Source organism: Ceratotherium simum, chromosome 2, assembly GCF_057802395.1.
Source record: "Ceratotherium simum simum isolate JZ-2026a chromosome 2, ASM5780239v1, whole genome shotgun sequence".
Lineage (NCBI taxonomy): Eukaryota > Metazoa > Chordata > Mammalia > Perissodactyla > Rhinocerotidae > Ceratotherium > Ceratotherium simum.
Window position 1 is genome coordinate 57,231,562 of NC_141901.1, and position 21,294 is coordinate 57,252,855.

Genomic DNA, 21,294 nt, shown 5'->3' on the forward strand with positions numbered 1-21,294 from the left:
GTCTGCCTCTTGGTCCCGTTACCTCTTCCGCTCTCTTGTCCTCCCCGACTCCTAGGGTCATGCTGTGGCCTTTGTCATAGCTAATAGTTGTGCTCCAACTGTAATCTCAGTGCTAAGGATCCTGCACTCCAAAGCACCCCGTCTCTCCGGCTCACTCCCTCTGGTATCTTGATTCCAAATATTCTTTCACCCCACTGGGACCTACCTCCATTTCACTGCCCTCACCTCGTTTGTATCCTAACTTCCCTTCCTAACCAGCTTAGTCAGTGGTCCTGTACACGCTCAGCTCCCCTGCCACCTCTCTCCATCATCATTGCTTGATAACTCCTCTAACCCTCCATCTACTCTGGGCCTGCCGCCAAGCAGCTCAACGCAGCTGGAGGAGACACACAATGCACACTTTGGGCCCCTGGACAAGTGGGACCTTGGACAGGTCATTTAACCTCTCTGTGCTTCAGTCTCCCCATGTGCAAAACGGCGGTGATAGTAATACCTACCTCCAGGGTCCTTATGAGTTTAAACGAGTTCATAAAGGTATGTATGACGGTGCCTGGCACATAGTCCATTGTAACACACACCATTATTTTAAGCACCTCACTGATTGTGGGAAACAGTCCACTCTCAGATATGTTGAAATATGAAGAAGTGACTGCCTTGGAACTGGCAAAGGGTCAGCTATGGCCATGCTGGCAGAGATCACCCCTGACCTCCACCAGCATGACTTCGTGCTGCTCCCGTCCACACATCCCCACCTCTTCACAATTCCTTCACGCTCACTCCTCCTGAGGCCCCACTCTTCCTCCATTATTCTCACTCTCAGCTGATGACCTTGCTTCCTACTTCACAGAGAAAGACGACACCATCAGGAGAGAACTCCCGCAATGAGAAGCTCCTCACCACAGCTTCTCAGCTGCCAGCATCTGTGCCCACAGGCTGGCCCATCCTCCTGTCCTGTGGGGACAGTGTGTGCTCCTAAGATTGACGACTCCGCTTGGGCACTGGGTCCCAGCCTCCTGCTGATTCAAGGACTTTGGTTCCCTCCTCTCCAATAGCATCGATCTCCCCCTTTATCGGATTTTTTTAAGTGTACAATTCAGCAGTTCTTAGCATATCATAGAGTTGTGCAGCCACCACCACAATCAATTTTAGAACATCTTCATCACCCCAAAAAAGAAAGTCCATACCCATTAACAGGCAGTCCCCATTTCTCCCCCAACCTCCCCACAAGCCTGGCCCTAAGAAAACCCTAAGTTACTTTCTGTCTCTACAGATTCACCTCATCTGGATATTTCATGTAAATGGAATCATACAATATTTTGTGTCTGGCTCCTTTCACTTAGCTTAATGTTTTCAAGGTTCATCTATGTTGTAGCATGTATCAGTACTTCATTCCTTTTTATGGCCGGATACTATTCCATTGTATAAATATGCTATCTTTTATTTTTCCACTCAACAGTTGATGGACATTTGAGTTGCTTCTACTTTTTGGCTCTTATGAATAATGCTGCTATGAACACTCATGTACAAGTTTTTGTGGGACATATGTTTTCAGTTCTCTTGGATATGTGCCTAGGAGTGGAATTGCTGAGTCATATGCTAACTCTACCTAACCTTTTGAGGAACTGCCAGACTGGTTTCCAAAGCAACTGCACCATTTTACATTCCCACCAGCAGTGTATGATGGATTATTACTATTTTTGTGTGTGTGAGAGGAAGATTTGCCCTGAGCTAACATCTGTACCAATCGTCCTCTATGTTGTATGTGGGTCTCCACCACAACATGGCTTGATGCGTGGTATAGGTCCACGCCTGGGATCCGAACCTGCAAAGCCCAGGCCTCCAAAGTGAAATGCACTGAACTTAACCACTATGCCGCTGGGTTGGCTCCCCGGATTATTTTTATCATCATATAAAATTCTGAAATAACACCCTTGATCCCACGGCCCTTTCCAGTTACCACCCCATCTCTCATTCCTCTGCTCCCCTTTACAGCAAAACTCCTGAAAATAAGTGGTCTCTATTACTTGTTTCCAAATCCTCACCTCCCATTTTTCCCTTGAACTCATTCCATTAGACTTTGTCCCCAGCACTCCACCAAATCACCTCTTGTCCAGGTCACCAGTGACCCCTCTGTTGCCAAGTGCCTTGGTCATTTCTCAGTCCTCATCACCTGACCTCTCAGCAGCTTTGGACATGGCTGACCATTCCCTCCTTCTTAAAGCATTTTCTCCACTTTGCCTCCTGGGATGGACATCTCTCTCTCTCTCTCTCTCTCTCTCTCTCTCTCTCTCTCTCTCTCTCTCTCCCCCCGCCCCCTCCTCTCTCATTGGCTATTTCTCCCCCAAGCTCTAAACGCTGGGCCCAGTGCTCAGTCCTCTTCACTGTCTATGTTCACTCTCCAGGCGACTGTAACCAGCCCACGGCTTTAAATACTCTGACTCCCAAATTTACACATCCACCCAACCTCCATCTATCCAACCACCGACTCAACATCTCCACTTGGATTTCTATTAGACATTTTAGACCTGCCATGTCCAAAGCAGAACTCTTGGTGTTCCTCACCAAACCTGCTCCTCCCACTGTCTTCCTCCATCTCCCTAAATGTCAACTCTATTCTTCTAGTTGCTCAGGCAAAAGGCCTTGGAGTCATCCTTGACCCCTCTCTTTCTCTCACACATCACATCCAATCCAACAGCAAATCCTGTTGACTTGATTTCTTAAATATATCTTCAATCTGACCACTTCTCATCACTGCCATTGCCATTACCTGGGCTCCAACCACAGTCACCTCTCACCTGGATGAATTCTAGCACCTGAATGAATTCACCTGGATGGAGCCTTCTAGCAAGTCTCCCTGTTCTGCACTTGCCCCCTCAGATTCTCTAAGGCAGCCAGAGTGATCCTTCGAAGATGGAAGTCAGATCACATCACTCTTTTGCTCAGAACTCTCCAATGGCTCCCATTTCACCCAGAGTAAACACCAAAGTCCTTACCTGGTCTACAAGACCCTCATGATCTGGCTCCCCACTGTCCCCTTGACCACATGTGCTACCTCTCTCCCCTCCCTTGCCCGCCACACTAGCCTACTTGAATATGCCAGACCCATCCAATCTCAAGGGCTTTTCATTTATTGTTCCCTCTGTTTGGGATGGAACGTGCTACCTCCAAATATCCACGTGGCCTGCCCCCTCACCTCCTTCAGGTCTTCACTCAAATGTCACCTTCTCAGGGAGGCCCTCATGGAGCAGACTAGGTAAAGCCACCCCTAATCTTTCTTTCAACACCATCTGACAACTCCTTTATTTTATGTTGTCTGTCTCCCTCCCCTAAAGCACAAGCTCCACGAAGGCCAGGAATTCTGTCTTCTTTGTTCACTGCTGGATCCCAGTACCCACGACAGCGCTCAGAACATCATGGACATTCAGTGAACCTTTGCTGAATGAAGGAATAAATGAATGATGGTCATTTGGGTTGTTTTCAACCTTTTGTACTAAAAGATGTGCTGTAATGACCAATACTGTGCACAAATCATTCTGCTTGTGGGTGAGTCCATTTGTAGGACAAATACCTAGAAGTGGAATCACTGGGCTGAAGGACATGAACAGTTGTAATTTTAATAAACATCCCCTGCAAGTTTTGGTGGTTAAAAAATGTACCACTTTGTGTTGAGCAGATCACATGATTAATTGCACTGTACCCGATACTGACTTGGGTTTTTTAACTGGACGCAAAGAAAATAATCACGAGAGAAGGTGCCCAAGGAATTCAAGAAATTCATTAGCCATTCATATGAGTTACTGTCCCATCAAAGATGCTAGTGGGTCATCATGGGATCCTGGCCACATTGCATTTGCCACATTCAGTAACTAAAAGTCCAGGTCCTACAGCTTGGATTATTTCCGATGTTGGAAGACTTTATAGGAGGGAACAATTTCCAGGTCATTCAGCATATCCTATGCTTCTTTGAGGTGGATTCTGATTTGCCCTGGCCAAAAATCTTCTTGGACTCTGCCACAGCTGCCAAATGGCATGACCCTCAGGGATGTCATTCACATTGTGGTCAGTATGAATGGAGCAGTGCACAGGCTGGGCAGCTGTGTGCAATGACCCTGGCACTCTATAGCACCATTCTAGGGCGAGAACTTGAAATGGTTCCAGGGTTCCTCATATCTCACCAATCCTCTGCAACAGCAGTCTGCCATGTGTGGACTGTCAGACGATTGTTTCTGAGAGTGGGTCCACCCTTGTTGCAGATGACTTAGAGAGATTTATAAATAGGAACCTCATCCCAACCATCACTACTGGCCTTACTTGCCTCAAAGAAACAGGGGAACAGGCTGTGAAGGGGATCCTTGATGGAGGAGTTTGGCCTTCCCTCCCCTCCTCAACACAGCCTTCCAAGGTCAAGGGCAGGAGCTGCCCCATAGAACTGCTCAGTGGACAAGGTCTCGAGATGAGCCTCACAAGCTCTATCCAGACCAAAAGCCACAACAGATGGGCCAGGGGCCACACCTGCTGGTTCTTGAACTGGCTCCTCTAGGGCCTTCCGGATTGATTTCTTTCTCATGAAGACTCTAATCACTGCAAACACTAAAGTGGAATCACACTCTTTCCTAAACATCAAGGAAACGGTTTTAGAAAGGAGCATCCCCCTGTTGTTCAAAGTGCACATCACCCATTTTGCATCCATGTGACTGGCAAAGATGGCCGTCTAACAAATGTGGACAACAGAGACTCATATACAACTGGTGGGAGTGCTAATAGAGAGCAACTCGGCCAACATCTAGTAAAACTGAAGATATGCATACCCTTTCAGACAGTAATTCCACTCCTAAACATATACACCCTAGAGAAACTCATGCCTATGAAGACCTGTGCGATGTCTATTGTAACATTATTAGCAATGGTGAAAACTGAAAACAACTTAAATGATCATCAACTAGAGAATGAATAAATAAATACTAGTTTAGTGCTACAGCAGAATACCATGCAGCAGCAAAAATGGATGCAATAGAGCTGCGTATATCATGATAGATAAATCTCAAAAAGCAGTGTTGATTAAAAGCAAGTTGCAAAAGGTTGCATAAAAATATGATGCCATTTATGTCAAGTTTAAAAGTATGCACAAATGCTAGATGTTGTTTATGGATACACATACATGTACAAATTTTTAAAAATGTATTAGCAGGATAAATCCCAAATTCAAGATAGTGGTTATCTTTGGGGAGGAAGGGATCAGGGCGGGCTATACAGGCACTTTTATGGCATCTGTGATATTTTATTTCTTAAGAATGTTTGCTATATTATTATATATGTGTGTTTATATGCCTGAGATATTTCATAGTTAAAAACACGTTTTAACTGAATGAGCGTCTGAATCAAATGGGGAGCATTATCGTGCATACTGGGACCGGTAGCTGATCTTGCGAATCAGGTCCACTTGATTCTGGAGTTACATACCAGGCTCTCTTACGGCCAAGGGGCCCATCTGGAGACCTGTGTGAATCTCCACTTTTATGAACATCTCCAGAGTATATAATTTCCTCATAAAGTTCAGTAAAGTCTAACTGAAAGACTCAAGTGAATGCATTAGACAGATCATGATTCTAGAAATACAGCTGAAGTAATTCATAAAAACAGCTGGCTTTCTTCTCATGGCTGTTTTCCCCCAAAGAAACCGGGTTTGCACTTTTTTCTTCTTCATCAGACATCTCCTGTTCACAAAGACCCTATGCCAGCCCCGTGGCTCGGGGGTCACACTCGTGCCTCAGGAGATTCACTACATGGTTCATGAAGTGGACCTCTGTGGTTGCTCATGTAGAAACCTCAGATGTTCTATCCCAGAATGCCAGGGCCAATTTATGCCCCGTCTGGGGAACGTGGAGTGGCATGTGTCCTGCCCATTGCTATCCCCCAAACACCAGGAGCTGCTCACAGCTGCAGAGCAGGGGAGTCAGGAGGGAATGGGGATTTCAAACCCACTAGCTCTGGACTCTTCTCCCTGTGTCATCTGTGTGAACGTCCTCTGTAAGCGTTAGTGTGTGTGTGTGTGTGTGTGTGTGAGCACACGCGCAAGATGGTGCTACTCAGGGCCAATGTGCCAGGCCTCAGACAGTGGAGTTCTGACCCGTGCCCGCGGACTGGAGTGTCACCAGGCCCCTGCTGGTGGCTCAGTGATCAGCTGGCATTGGGAGTGGACTTCAGCCTGCCCAGCTGGGGTTACAATGTACATTGCTTGGGGCACCTTGAAGGGCATCCCAACCTGCATTAGAAATTCTCTTCTTCCTCAGCGGACTGGCTCAGGCCAGCTGTGCCCAGTGGTCTGAGGGGGAACAGAGAGGCAAGGCCACATGGTGGGCAAAGACCCCTGCTAGGAAACCTGGGTATACCCTTCAGGAGCCTGTGTCCTGCTGCACCGTGTGAAACTGCACAGTGGTCCCCCCTGGCCCTCACTGGGCTACTGGGAGGACTGAATGAGAGAAGATGTGGATTTGGGAAGGTAAAATCACTATCCACATAGTCTGCTCTTTAATACAATAGTGACCTCGTTCCCCTGATTTGGGTACAAGCTGGGTCCCCGGGGAGCTTTCTCCTCTGAGGCCTCTTCTTCATTCCTGCTGTCTCAGATCTATTCAACGAAACCCACTCTGCCCCCACTCCCATGCCCCAGTCAAACCTGACTTGCCCCACTGCCTCCAGCATGCCCTGTACTTTTCCACTCTCTTGCTCACGGTTCCCTTTGACCGCAATGTCCTCCTGCTGCTCACTAAAATCCTAGCTGCTCCCTAATGCTCGTTTCAGATGTCATCTCCTCCCTGAGGCTTCTTCCGATTTCACCCAAACTGATGTGACGTTCCTCTCCTTGGAACTTCAAGGGCAGAGCTCCCTTCCCCAGGGCATCCCTCCAGGGCCCGACACAAGGCCTAACACACAGCAGGTCCTCAGCGAGTGTTAAACTGCATGAAGCAGACCAGGCCCAGTGGAGCTGTCGGTGTCCCCCAGGTGCGGGAGCCCCAGACCCTTACCTTGGGAGTGAACATGTGCAGGATGCCATCGACGGCTCCTCGCAGCAGCAGCCCCCGCACCAGGAAGCAGGCCAGCACCACGTAGGGGAAGAGGGAGCTGAAATACATCACCTGTGGAGAGGACAGGGACCCACGGTGGGGCAGAGCCCCTCCTGCAGCTGGCATGCCCCTCCCTGCTCACAGCTGGGGTGCAGGAGCCTCCTCTGATGGCAGCAGAAAGCATGGGCCTGGAACCCATGGGCACACAGCCAAACCCACCACGTGTCTGGCATTGAGCCAAGGCAGAAGCAGGAGCGCAGACAAGCTGGAGTCAGCGCGGCTGTGCCTGGGGCTTGTTTCCTCCTTTCAAGGGTTGGCGGGGCTGGGCCTGCAGTCTCCTCACCCAGAGCACTGCCAAGGGGGCGAGGATCCCTTTGCTCTCCCCTCCTCACTTCTCCACGTCTCATGCCTGCTTTTTTGTCCCTGGTTCTAGTGGACTCCCTAAGAGCTCCCCTGTCCTTAGAGCTCCTTTGACAGAAGGCATCCAGGAAGTTATAGACACGGCTCCCAAGCAAAAACATCAGAAGAAGGTCCTGCCTCTTGTGATTATAAGTCGTGTGCTGTTTCCTAGCACATGCATTTCTTGCACATTCTATATCCCCGTGAGCCTGGCACAGAGCCTCACACAGAGGAGATGCTCACAAAACGTGTGCTGCCCCGAGACAAACCAAGAAGGCCCTGTGGGCAGGATGGTGTGAAGGTTAAGAGAGGGCATGTCTCGAGCTAGACCGCCTGAGTTCTGATCCTCTCTACCATTTACCAACCATGTGACCTTGGGCTATTTACTTAACCTCAGCGGGCCTCCATTGCCTCTTCTATAAAATGGGTATAAGAATTCCTAACTCAAGGTTGTTGTGGACCAAATGCACTCGTACATGTAGCAGCACCTGATAAGCATCATGAAGTGCCAGCTATGTCTCCGGCTTTTGGAGAGGGAAGAGGCAGTGGCTGAGACCACTCTACCTTTCCAGGGTTTAGCTCCCTTGCTAGTAAAGTCCAGTAAAGAACCTGGAGTCTCAGCAGACAGCCAAGGCTCTAGTTCCAGCTCTGGGACTGACTGGCTGTGTCACCTCAGGCAAGGTACTTTCCCCTCCTGGGCCTCAGTTTCCCTATCTGTGAAACAAGCGGATTGGGCTACAGGATCTCTAATATCCTTTCCAGCCCTGGCAGTCCATGAATACTGACACGTGACAAAGAAGAAAGGGCCCTTACCCGAAGGGGATCTGAACTGCTGGGAGAAGGTGTGTGGGGCTGGGCTGGTCCGCACCCTCAGAGACGGGAGTGGTGCCACCTGCAGAGGCCTCCACAGCCCCTTCACTCACTCACCCACCTGCGCAAAGAGCCCTTTAGCTGGAGACATGGTGAGCTGCTGGTTTTTACCAAAAATTGCTCAGAGCAGGATCTTCTAGGGATCTTTCTTGGGAACCTGAGGGGTTAGGATCTAGACGAATGTCTGGTTTTTCTTCTCTTTCAAGTTTGCAGAGCAGTCCTGAGTTATTTGAGCACAGAGGTGCCTAGGGGTCAAATCAATGCTTTTCTGCAAGCCCACTCCGAGCCCACTCCTGGTGGGCTGTCCACAGGGAACAACTCTGCAGCACTGACTCTCCCGTCGCCTCCTCCGAGGTCTGTGTCATCATCCTGAGCCATCCAGAGGCCGAGCCCACCCAAAGGACCCTGCATGGGGTGGCCCGGAGTTCTCAGCCCCGCCTTCCATGCTTTTCTGCTGCTCCCCGTGAGGCTCTGAGTGCTCCCCCATGACTCACCTTCCCCGAGGACTGGATGCCCTTGACAACGGCCATGCCCACAATGCTCCAGGCCACCAGGAGGCACAGGGTCATCTTCCAGTTGAGGCCCCCACTCTCCGAGATGGAGTTGGAGATGTCCAAGGCCTCTCGGTACCAGAAGTAGGTAGTGGCTGAGCTCTTTTCACACTCTGCCTCCACCACTGAAACGGCAGCCAAGGCCACACGGCCTCAGTGGTGGGGCTGGGGGGCCGCCTCCTCTGCTGGACCCCCACCCAGGGCAGCAGGGGGCGAGGGGATGGCTGAGTGTGGGTAGCAGGGAGGGGCTGTGCTTGTTCTGGGTTAGCCAGGATCTGGCAGACCTGAGGCCTCCTGGGTCTGAATCTGATGGGCTGAATCTGATTTGGCTGAATTCGAACTCATGCTACCCTCTGCCCACTTCCATCCATGCAAGGCAAGAAAGGTTAGGCAGAGCTGGGCCTCAAGTTCCTGGGGAAAGGTCCTGAGCTGGGAGCTGGAGACCTGGATTCTCACCCCAGATCCTTGGTTAAATCAGTGATGTGACCATGGGAAAGCTGCTTCTGGGCCTCAGTTTACCCATCTGTGAGGTGGGATAAATCATCCAGCCCTTTATAGACTGGCATGCAAATTAAGGTTGTTTCCAGATACGATGGTGTTAGAATAACACAGGATAGTTAATAACAACTAAATAAAAGTCACAGTTTCCAGAGTTTTACCTACACTCACTATTTCATTCAATCCCTATAAGAACTCTGTGGGGTAGGCTGGCAAGAGATCATCAGAAGGGGAAATGAGGATCAGAGAGGGTAGGTGTCTTATTCAAGGTGACACAGCAAGTCAATGAAATCCCACATGTGTGCCTAAGTCTCTTAGACTCCTTCGACGCCTTCCCAGGACAGGGCTGGCTGGGGTCCCCAGTTGGTCATACTTGCCTGCCATGGTCCCATTCCTGATGACAGGACATTCACTCCAGGGCAGTGGGTACTGGAAGGACTTGAAGAAGTAGAAGATGCTCCACCCAATGATCACATTATAATACAGCCCAACAAAGAGGCAGACCTGAGGACGAGCGTCCATGGTGGGGAGTCACGAAGGTTCAGGCAACTCCCCCACACACACCCCACCCAAGGCCCAGCGCTCAGTGACTGCACACAACACAGCATACAGCCTTGCAGGAGGAGGAGGAGGGATGAGAGGTGGGCAGCTGAGGGCCTCGTCCTAATCCTCCATCCATCTGGTATTCGGGGAATCCACAAAGGAATGTTTCAGATATTAAAGTTCTCTCCTTTAAGCAATAAACTCTTACAATGTTAATCCTTTCCAGTTTGAAATTCTTGTAAGATGCTGGAAGCACTTCCCCATCATTTCCTGATGACTCAGGATCATAGCTCCCGAGCTGCCCTCCGGGACTGGGGAGGCCTGGACAGCTTCTGCCTCTATAGTAAACGGCACCAGACTGCTGCACCTTGTGAGGTTTTATGGATGCTTCTGATTGGTTTCCTGAGTCCTCCCTTCTCTCAGGATGCTACTCTCTCTTTGTTACTGTCAGCAGCCTGCCTCTAGAAAGACGTCAGTTCTCATTTCTTGTCTCTAGAAAGATGTCACTTTTCATTTCTTGGAAATATGATAACTAACCTTGGTAGAGTTGTATTTAAAATAGGAGTGTGTGGGGCCGGCCCCGTGGCTTAGCGGTTAAGTGCAGTGCTCCGCTCCACCAGTGCTCCGCTACTGGCGGCCCAGGTTTGGATCCCGGGCGCGCACCGACGCACCGCTTCCCCAGCCATGCTGAGGCCGTGTCCCACATACAGCAACTAGAAGGATGTGCAGCTACGACATACAACTATCTACTGGGGCTTTGGGGAGAAAAAGGAGGAGGATTGGCAATAGATGTTAGCTCAGAGCCGGTCTTCCTCAGCAAAAAAAAGAGGAGGATTAGCACGGATGTTAGCTCAGGGCTGATCTTCCTCACAAAAAAAAATAAAATAAAATAAAAATAAATAAATAAAATAGGAGTACGTGGATTCTGACTGAGGGTCCATGGGGTTTCTTTGAAAGTAACGCTTTCACATGTAGGGATTTGCAGCATCCACTCTGGATGCTGATAGGTCCCTTTGAGCTCCAGGGGCCTGGCGATATTAGGCATCAGTGACACTGCTGGTCACTGAGAGCTGAGGGCCCCCTGCTCCATCAACTTCACTTGAGCCCTGGTGTCCTACAGCACGCCTTATGGAGATACAGAAGGAGAGACACACCCACTGCCTTTACTTGGGTGCTTTCAGTCCAAGGGGGACCCCCTCACACCCATGCGTATACACATGGCCAGCGCCAGCAGAGTGTGCTATATTCGGCCATGTCACCTGTGCAGAGGTGACGCCCAGCGTTAGAGCAAGAGCTGCGCAGACCCTCTCCCAGTGTCTGCCTGAGGCAGGTTTGGGCTGGCCCTGCTGCCAGGCCAGATAGAATCCTCAGTCCCTTCCAGAGCAGATTCCAGTTTTTACCCCAGGTGTGAGCATGGGCACCTGCGGGCTCTGCCCTTACGGGAGGCTCTGTTTCCTCACTTAGACGCTAAGGGAGGCCTCATGCAGCATGGATGAGCCTGGAGCCCTCATGGGGTTCCCCACCCAGGCCAGTGGGGTCTCCCTGTCTCCCACTGTTCTGAAGCCTCACCCTTCCTGGGTCAGCCTCAGACTCTTGTCTGAGTCATCCAACTCTGCTCATGTGCGCAGCGAAATGGCAAGGAGACCCTATGCCAGGCTTGCCTTTTCCTGGGCCACCCACTTGCCCAACTGAAATACTTTTTAACCAAGGAAAGAGGAAGGGCCTCTCTCACAGGGAGCTGGGCCACCCACTTGCCCAACTGAAATACTTTTTAACCAAGGAAAGAGGAAGGGCCTCTCTCACAGGGAGCTGACAGGCTGGTAAGCAGAGAGGGGTATCCAGGATGGCTCACATGTCCCCAGAGAACTCCGGCTGAGACGTCCCAGGCACCCCCTTGTGAATGTGTCCCAGTCTTTCCTCCTTCATAACTGTTCCAAATACTATCTCCTGCTTCAGGCAATGGAGCCAACTTCCAGTTTAGGGAGTATGTGGTCCTGAGACACCAGCTGGAAGCAATTCTCACATTGAGGGTCTCCCTCCATGCCCTTGACCTGGCCCAGGACTCTGGTCTACCTAAGAGCGGCCCCTCTGCCTCTCGGTTAGCGCCCACCACCAGCCCCCGACTCACTATGCAGCTGGAGAAGCCGATGCCCCCTAAGCGGGGGCACACGTAGTGCCACACGCCGATGCTGCCGCGGCGGATCCTCTGGCCCACGGCCAGCTCCAGGAAGAAGAGGGGGATCCCGATGATGATCAGCAGCACCAGGTAGGGCACCAGGTAGGCACCTGGGGAAGAGGGAGGATGTCAGAGGGTATCTGGGGGGTGGCAGCCATGTCTTGGCCACATCTCTGATCACCCTCAATCTGTCACCAGTCCTTGTGCTCCTCCAGGAATGGTCTGGCTCATACACGTGATCTACAATGCACTGGCCACCCAGACCCTCCTTCTTCCCCTTGACTCCCCTGACCCAAAACACTAAGGGAGGATCCAGATGTACGTCAATGCCTCTCACTCACAGGACAGACTCAGAGACAGACAGACAGACAGACCCATGTTGCCTCTCAGGAATCCATATGTCAAGTCCCCGGCAGACAGACACACTCACCTCACAATGTGCTTTGTGGACCCTGTTCACACTCCCTCCCGCCCACAGAGAAGTAGCCAGATGGAGCGGGCCCCAGCTCACTCGCCCCCCTCCCTCGGGAGGCACAGACCCCGGGCACAGCCTTCCCTGCGTCTGAGCCAGATGCTGACGCAGCAGACTGGGCCGCTCCAGGGAAGCGGAGCTTGGACGCTCTCCAGGGAGAGAAGGTCTGACCAGCATCACCATTAATCTACAGCTAATTGGCAGGAACGGGAGAAAAATTAGCAGCTCAGGAAAGTGTAGTTGGGAGGATCATAAAGGTAGAATGGATCTCACTAAAGATTCCAGATGATAAATTAAAATCGCTGCCCTGGACCTCACTGTAGACACAATCTCGATTCCAAGTGACAGGGCGTTTAGCAGGGGAATTAAAACCACGTCTGGACACAGACGAGTGATCTCTGCTGAAAGCTGTGCCAACTACCTAGTCCCGTTAGCCATGCTGTCAGCACAGCCCGGCCTGCCTGTCAAATGGTGTTAGACCACCCCCGGTCACTAGTGCCCTGATGGTCACCCAGCACCCCCAGACCACACCTAGCAAGCTGGGAGTCTCCAAGAGACCCCTCCACACTGCTCTGCCCCCATAACATGACATCCCACATGCTCCCCAACGTGTGCCCAACCTGCCAACGAACCTAGGGGATCGGGCATCTCCTGAACACAAGACCCAGCACCGGGTGACAGTTGGTTGTTATCCACTCTGTACCAGCCATGTGCAGTGGGGCATATCAGGACAACAGAAGGCACAGATGCTGTCCCAGGAGAGCTGGCAAGACCCTCAGATTCACAAGAGCAGTATCAGTGCATGTGTACACACACACACACACACACACACACACACACGTCACACAAGGCCAACCGAGCACATATGTGCTGAGAGAGGGGTTGGGGTCCAAGGGAGCTAATCAGGAAAGGCTTCCAGGGGAGGCAACCAACTGAGCCTTATACAACAGCATCTAGTTCATTAAACACACAGGCACGCAGTCACGCACACGTAAATTCAACGCGTCACCAACAAGCAGCTTCATCAAGGTGCTAAAAGGAGGGAGGGCCTGAAGGACCCCTGGTTGTGTCCCCTGAAGGACCTCGTTCTGTCTCTTGGTCTCGGGCTCAGGGAAATGGAAGAGGAGAGAAGTGATCTGCAGGAAAGAAAGGGACATGGCCCCACTGGCTTTGTATTTCGCCTGCATGTCTTCGGGTGGGGCAAGGTGTGCAGGGAGATGGGCTCCAGGGTGTCAGAGAAGCAGGTTGGTATCTCTATGGATGCTTCTTTCTTCTCTCCAAAGACCAGGGAAAGCCTCCAGGTAAGTCCTGTCCAAAGAGCCATCCTGCAGCAAAGACCAGCCGCCCACCACCTGCCACCCGTTCACCCAGCCACCTCAGCCAGGCCCCGGGGCACTGGCTTGACTGCAGGTCTGCCCACCAAGCTGAGGCCTAGTGAACCACAGGGCTCAGGGGCTGTGGTTTGGGTGAGCAGAATTTTTGGTTAATCAGAGGTACTTTTTCATATCAACCCCTGTTGAAATCATTTGGAAATGCACCCCCTTCCACCCTAGAAAATACAACTTGGGGACACATCTGATTTCCTTTGATGTTTCAGCAGCTTTCAGGAGCCTCAGGTTGTCAGTCTGAACAGTTGGGAGCACTCTTAGGGTGTTAGGAAATTTAGCAGGATGTGGTTATAGGGAGGGGGATTCCAGAATCTCTAAGGTCTCCTGGATATCTAATAGTCTGTGTCTCAGTCTACACTCTGGGTCTCATCTCTGGCAAACCCCAAGGTTATTCCTGGGATTTGAAAGACGCTTGGTCTCAGCCTGTTGAGAAGCATACTGAGTAGGGGTTAAGATCCAGACCCTGGAGCCAGACCTCCTGGGCTTGAATCCTGGCTCTGCCACTTACTAGCTGTGTGACTTTGGGCAAATTACTTGATCTCTCTGTGCCACTGTTTTATCATCTACATAAAGAGGATAATACTTGGTAGAACCATATGAAATTGCTGATATTAGACCATTTTTTACTTTCAAAAATGGCCATTTCACAGAGGATCTGAATAGACATTTTTCCCAAGAAGACATACAGATGGTCAACAGGCACATGAAAAGATGTTCAACATCACTAATTATTAGGGAAATGCAAATCAAAACACAATGAGATATCACCTCATACCTGTTAAAACGGCTATTATCAAAAAGACAAGAAATAACAAGTGCTGGCAAGGATGTGGAGAAAAGGGAACCCTTGTGCACTGTCGGTGGGACTGTAAATTTTTCCATAGTGGAAAAATTCCACTATGGAAAACAGTATGGAGATTCCTCAAAAAATTAAGAATAGAACTACCATATGATCCAGCTATTCCACTTGTGGGTATTCATCCAAAGAAAATGAAAACACTAATTCAAAAAGATATATGCACCCCTACGTTCATTGCAGCATTATTTACAGTAGCCAAGATAAGGAAACAACCTAACTGTCTATCAATGGATGAATGGATAAAGACGATGTGGTATATGTATACAATGGAATACTACTCAGCCATAAACAAAGATGAAATCTTGCCATTTGTGACAACATGGATGGACCTTGAGGGTACTATGCTAAGCGAAATAAGTCAGACAGAGCACAACACATACTGTATATGAAATACATACTGTATTTCATTCATATGTGGAAGATAAAAAACAAAACAAATGAACAAACAAAAGAAAATAAAAACAAACTTGTAGAAGCAGACGACAGATTGGTGGTTACCGGCGGAGGGGGGGGGTTGGGGGAGGGCTAAATTGCTAAAGGGGCTCAATTTTACTGTGATGGATGGAAACTAGAGTTTTGGTGGTGAGCACGCTGTAGTCTATACAAATGTCGAATCTAGTGTTGTACACTTGAAACTTATATAATGTTATAAACCAATGTTACCTTAATTTTAAAAAATGGCCATTTTATATGCTTCAACTCTACACCTATTGCCCAGGGCTGTTGTGAGGATTAAATGAGTTACCTACTCATAGTAAGCACTTGCTGAACATTTTCCTCTTTCTCATAAAAATAAGCAAACTAGGAGGATGCAGAATAAAGAAACAGTCAGCATCTGGTGGAGCTAAGCAGAGTTCCAGAGTTTTCATCCAGAATTAAGCAAAGTTTTGACTGGAACACCCACAGCTCAAAAACACAGAGCTTCAACTCTCAGACCAAATAGCTGTCTCCTTCCTGTGATAATTTGCCTTCTTCCAAAAAACATTTAAGAGGATTTACTATAAAACCCGTAAATATAACAGAGTTAAAGGTAAAGATAAAAAGGGATTCCAGGAATCAGAGAGGATGGAAAAATGAAGGCAGGAAGGTAGAATGGGGAGCTCAGAATCCTAAGCACGAACAACACTTTTCTTCTGGGGGTTGTGTGTGACGTGTGGTGCCATGGCGATTATCTGGCAACCCTGTGAACTGGCAGATTTGGAAGAACACTGCTCTGGGGGGGTGGTGTGTGAGGTGGGGAGAGGGACTCTGTGATTCACCATCGGAGCCACAAAGGACAAGGTTGGAGGTTGCCAGGTAGAGTCCGCAGATGTGACGTGTCCTCCAAAGTCATTTTGGATGCTCCGAACTCTTCTCAACATCTCACGGCACATAAGGAAACCACACACTTATATTTGTATCTTTGCTTTGGGCTCATATCAACACAGTGACCTGCGCATGGCCATCCCACACCGACCAAAAGCTCTGATTGGCAGTTATTTATAGGGGGCAAAAAATCTTTCAAAGCAAGGAGAGCATGCAGGGAATGGACTGTGCTGTCGCAGAAAGATGGAAGCCTCTGGCCTGACTCAATTACGTGGGCTCAGGTGGGCATTCTTACTCCCTGCCCTCCAGTAGAAACTGGAAAGGAGGAGAAGCCTCCAGCCAGGCTCTGCCTTCTGGACCAGGGAGAGTGTGTCCTGGAGAGGAGGGAGCGCCCCTGAAATGCGCTGCATCTCTGGGAGAGGCTAGGTGGAGAGAGTCCCCGGAGCAGGGAGGGAAGGAGCTGGGTTAAAATGCCTGCAGAGCTGCGGCCACCCATCAGGTTGGAGCGCAGCAACCCCAGGGCACGGGGACTCAGGGGCACAGAAGCTCTCTGCTGGCTCAGGTCACTTTCCCAGGACCAGAGGTCTGAGCTTGTAAACGTCCTTGTTTTCAGCCCATTGGATTTTTCTTTATTTTCAATTAGTTTTCCCCTGCTTTCATAGCAAGCTGTCTTTGGAACATTCCAGCCTGCCTTGGAGGTGCCGGGGGGATAAGGCCTGGCGTTATCTCCCCATCCTGGGGGCTGGAAGTGGTGAGAAGGGGTCTGATACCAGGACAAGATCCTCTAGGGGGCTCAAACTCAGGGGACGGGGTGAGGCAGGCAGCAGGTGTGGTGATGAAGTGCTCAGGCTCTGGGGCCGGGCTGTCCATGTTTGAATCGTGACTTAAAAACTGGCTGTGAGACTTTGAGCAAGTTATCTAACCTCTCTGTGCTTTGGTTTTGCAGTCTCTAAAATGAGGATGATGATAACTCCTTCCTCACAGAGGGTTGCTGGGGGCACTCGATGGTTGAACCATATGAAATCGGTGTTTCGGTTGTTCCAAGACGCTCAGATATCAGCACCTTCGTGTATTTCAGCCTAATCTCCAGTAAGCGCTGACAAGAGTGCCTGGCACCTAGTAAGCATTTAATAGTAATGGCCAACAGTTGCTCTTTACTATGGGTAAGAGACAGTGTTAAGCGTTCTACATGTAAAGCTCTTTCAATCATCCTAACAATCCCATGAGGCAAGAACTACTATTATTCCCATTTTACAGATGAGGAACAGAGAGGCACAGAGAGACTAAGCAACTTGCACAGAGCGCTGTCTATTGGGCTGGGACTGGAACCCAGGCCATCCAGGCCCAGAGCCCACGTTCTTACCACCACGCCAGACAGCCTCTGAGAGCCGTTAGCTCTTAGCTATTCCTGGGGAGTCTTAGTCTGGAAGCCTAAGCTCTACCTACAAATGTTCCAATTCTGCCCAGGCAAAGGGGTGTTCCTTTTGCCCCTCAGCCCAGCCCATTTGCAGGGCACCCCCAGGGCAAGCAGGGCGGGCTCTTACCTCCTCCGTTTTTCTGGCACAGGTAGGGGAACCTCCAGATGTTGCCGAGGCCCACGGAGAAGCCGATCTGGGCCAGGATGTACTGCAGCTTGCTGTTCCAGGCTGGCCGGTCCTCCGCGTCCAGCTCCTCCTCCACCACCTTCTGCTTGCCGCCTGCCTCGCCAGCCACATTCAGGATGCTCTGCTTGTAGTCCACGGGCTCCTCGAGGGCCAGCAGGTCGGCCACTGACTCTGTGACATGCTCATTGCTGTGCTCACGCTGGGTCACCTTGCTGTTCTTCGGCATTGATGCCACCTGGGCCACGCAGCCCTGCTCCCCAGCACACAGAGAAGGTGGGACTGGGCTGTTGTCAGCTCCTTCTCATCCAGAGACCTGTGAAATCAGGTGAGCACGAGAGGATTATCTGGCCACCCCAGAGAGGTGGGGAACCCAAGCGGACACAACCCAAATCAACTCCCTGTCACACACTCAGAGGCTGGTCAGTGGCTGGAGTATTGAGCTTGCCTCCCTCCCCATCAGGGGAAGCCCACTGAGGAGGTCTGCAGACTCAGTTTTCCCACAGGCTCTACCTGAGCATCATCAGAAAGGTAAACCTGATGGGGCAGAAGAGGCAACACCAGACACCAAACCCAAAAAGGGTCGTCCACGACAACACTGCTCCCTTCTGTAATTGCAGATCCTAGACCATTCAAGAGCATCTGGAGGTCCCACAGCCTTCCACTCTCAGGGTAGCACAGGCTGTGGCCATTCCTAACCCTCTTGTGTTCTATTTAGCCAAAACTAAATAGAACACAGGGAAGCCAGTGTCTCTGGGGTCTTTCTATTCCAAATGCAGTTCATGGGCCAGTGGCATCATGGAGCTTGTTAGAATCTCAGGCCCACTCCAGACCTACTGAATCTTTCTCAGTAGTTTTACAGAATACCCAGGTGATTCAAAGGGACATTAGTGTCTGGGGGGGAAAAAAAAAAAGGCTAGAGCTCTCACCGTGGAGTCCCTGGACACCAGCCCCTGAGGGCCCTTCATTCCCCGGGCAGGAGCGCTAACCAGGCTCGGCTAAGAATTCTGGCACCAGAGCCGTGGCGGTGTTTGCTCAGTGCCAACAAATCCTGGGTCATTGCTCAGCACTGACATTATCTGAGGGCCACCACAGCCAAGAGCCACTCTCCATCCTTCAGTGACAGTTTTACAGCAGATAATGTCTGCACAACGCAGGCGGGGGAGGCAAAACCCTCCTGCTCCTGCCATTCCTCATCTGTCTCACATGCTTTCCCTTAAAGAAAGAAAAGCACTGAGGAAATGCGTCCTTTGAAGGATCCCAACATTCTGCTATGTTTCAAAGCACTTCCTCATTGAGGGCAGGTTGGAGGATTTAAAACTAAACACACACACACCCCGGCCTACAGTTGCCCTGCATCTTTCTAGGGGTATAAATTACCCGGCTCTGTAATTACTTTACTAAGGGAAGGAGCTGCCTCTGGAAGCCGTGCTCCTGTCTGTTCTTCTGGTATGTGCCACCTGAATGGCAAGGGCAAGGTCGCTGCATAGCAGAAGTGTGCGTGGCTCGCCCTCCTGCTGGGCTTGACCCAGACTTCCTGGCTGATTCCAGCAAAGACCTGACGTTGGAGGGGACCTGGCCAGCCGGATCCTGTTAATCACGTAATGAAGCTGGGAAGCCTGGCAGATGGGGATGACTGTCCATGCTGGTCTGTGGGGTTAGCCAGCCCTCCCCAGGCCTTGGACCACATCAGGGGGTGGCACCCCCTTGCCCTCCTCATCCGAGGGGGACAGTGAGTCTTTAGTGACTGTTCCCTTCCATGCCAGGAACAGTCAGGATCTTGGGCTTTGGAGTGACTAGGACAGAGCCAGCCTCCCTAAAAGACCCCAGAATTCCCTATAAAAAGCACAGCTTTCTGTTGGGATTCCACTTCACTGAAGTCAGCTGAACATCCCCTTGTGTCCTGGAAGGTGCCCCAAGGTGGGATTGTGTGTCTGTGGACCCTTCTGCCCTCAGCCTCCCCCGGACTGCTGCACTGCCCATGCTATACAAGCAAGTGGTACCCTAGGAGTTGTGCAACAGGGAGGCTGTGTTCTTGTCTGGGCTGCCAGGATAAGTCCCCACCCACCCCCAGTCAGCAGGTCCCTGTCCCCAGGGCACTCAAATGGAGAAAACCTAAGGCACATGCAATGGCTGCTTGGGTAGCTACTCCAACTCCCCTACAGCTTCCAACAAGAGTTTTTATTAAAAACTAGGGCTGGGGAGAAGAATCAGGGTCCCTCTGGAGACTGCAATCTCCAGGCTGCCTCAGCTCAGAGCCTCTGTCCAGGTACTCTGCCTGCAGCGGAATTTGATCAGAACAATCTGCAATGCATTAGGTATGATTTACTGCTCGTCACGTCACAACTGGAGAAAACCAAGGGGCAGGCCTGCAAGAATGCAGAATTTCTGTTGATGCTGACCAATCAGAGAACATGCTTCCCCAAAAATAGCCTAGTGAGTGGCAGCTCCAGTCACCAACATGAGAAAGGGCTGGGAGGGAAAGCAGCATCATTTTAAACTAGGAGGACTCAAGGACAATTAGCACTTTCTGGTAAAGCCGGAGGATACCCACAGCAGCATCATGGAAACCACGGGCATCACTCAGTCTGAGCTGCCTCCTTTTTCCTAAGACGTCACTCTCGTGCACGAGCATCCTGCATTGCAGGATGGGGGCCCAGGGGCCTCCTGGGCCATCAGGTTTGCAGGATGCAAAGTGCTGGTGCAGACTTGCAAGCTGAGGCACTGGGCTGGGCCGCAGTCATGACTGGAACCCTCTGTGCCCAGTGAATATGCTCAGGTGACAACAGAGTCTGACACTTAGAATATTAAAGCTTGAGGGACCCTAGCAACATTCTTATTTTATATATGAGGAAACTGGGGTCCAGAGAGAGGAAGTGAATTGCCCAAAACCACCGGGTCAGACTCAGCAGGGGGTGGGACACAGGAGGAAGATAGTCCGCTGTGGCAGTGGGGGGCAGGGGCTTTGAGGTCAGATGGGCCTGGGTTTGAGAGCTCCCTTTCATTCATTCATTCACTCATTCATTCACTCACTTGACATATATTTACTGAGTCCCTTTTCTGTACCAGGCTCTGTCCTAGGTGCGAGGGATACAGCAGCAAACAAAATAAGCACAGAGTTTCCTCTTGTAGAGTTTATCTTTCTTGTGGAAAGGCAAGATACTAAAGAAAGAAACATATACAATGGCCAGTGGTGATACACGCCATAAAGAGGAATAACATGGCGGGGGGGAGGGCAGTGCAAGCTGTAGAGCTGCTATTTTATGGTCCAGAAAGGCATCCCTGAGGAGGGGACATCTGAGCAGAGGCACTCTGGAAATGTACGTCAAGTGAGTGAGTGAATGAGTGACTGAATGGATGAACGAAATAGGAGCTCTCAAATGCAGGCCCGCCTGACTTCAAAGCCCCTGCCGTCCACCACCACGGCCGACTGTACGGACTTGGGCTGGTGCTCTGCGCGAGGTGGGCAGCCACTTCACTTTCATCACACACGCATCAATCCCCTCATGGGTAAAGAGGTTCTACTTGATGACAGTTCCCCTCCTAGGGAGGGCTGCCGAGAGAATCA

At 50.6% G+C, this 21,294-nt stretch overlaps 1 protein-coding gene across 1 annotated transcript in view; it reads right to left on the reverse strand.

The window, feature by feature from the left end:
• The window catches only part of SLC6A17 (solute carrier family 6 member 17), a 56,619-nt gene that overhangs the window by 22,164 nt on the left and 13,161 nt on the right, over positions 1–21,294 (reverse strand). The window contains exons 2-6 of the mRNA XM_004420700.2: positions 17,670–18,042; positions 12,054–12,211; positions 9,760–9,886; positions 8,828–9,009; positions 7,026–7,136 (exon numbers count right to left, since the gene is read on the reverse strand). Coding sequence (XP_004420757.2) covers positions 7,026–7,136; positions 8,828–9,009; positions 9,760–9,886; positions 12,054–12,211; positions 17,670–17,955 — 864 coding nt within the window. The 5' untranslated portion in view covers positions 17,956–18,042. The remainder of the gene's footprint in view (positions 1–7,025; positions 7,137–8,827; positions 9,010–9,759; positions 9,887–12,053; positions 12,212–17,669; positions 18,043–21,294) is intronic.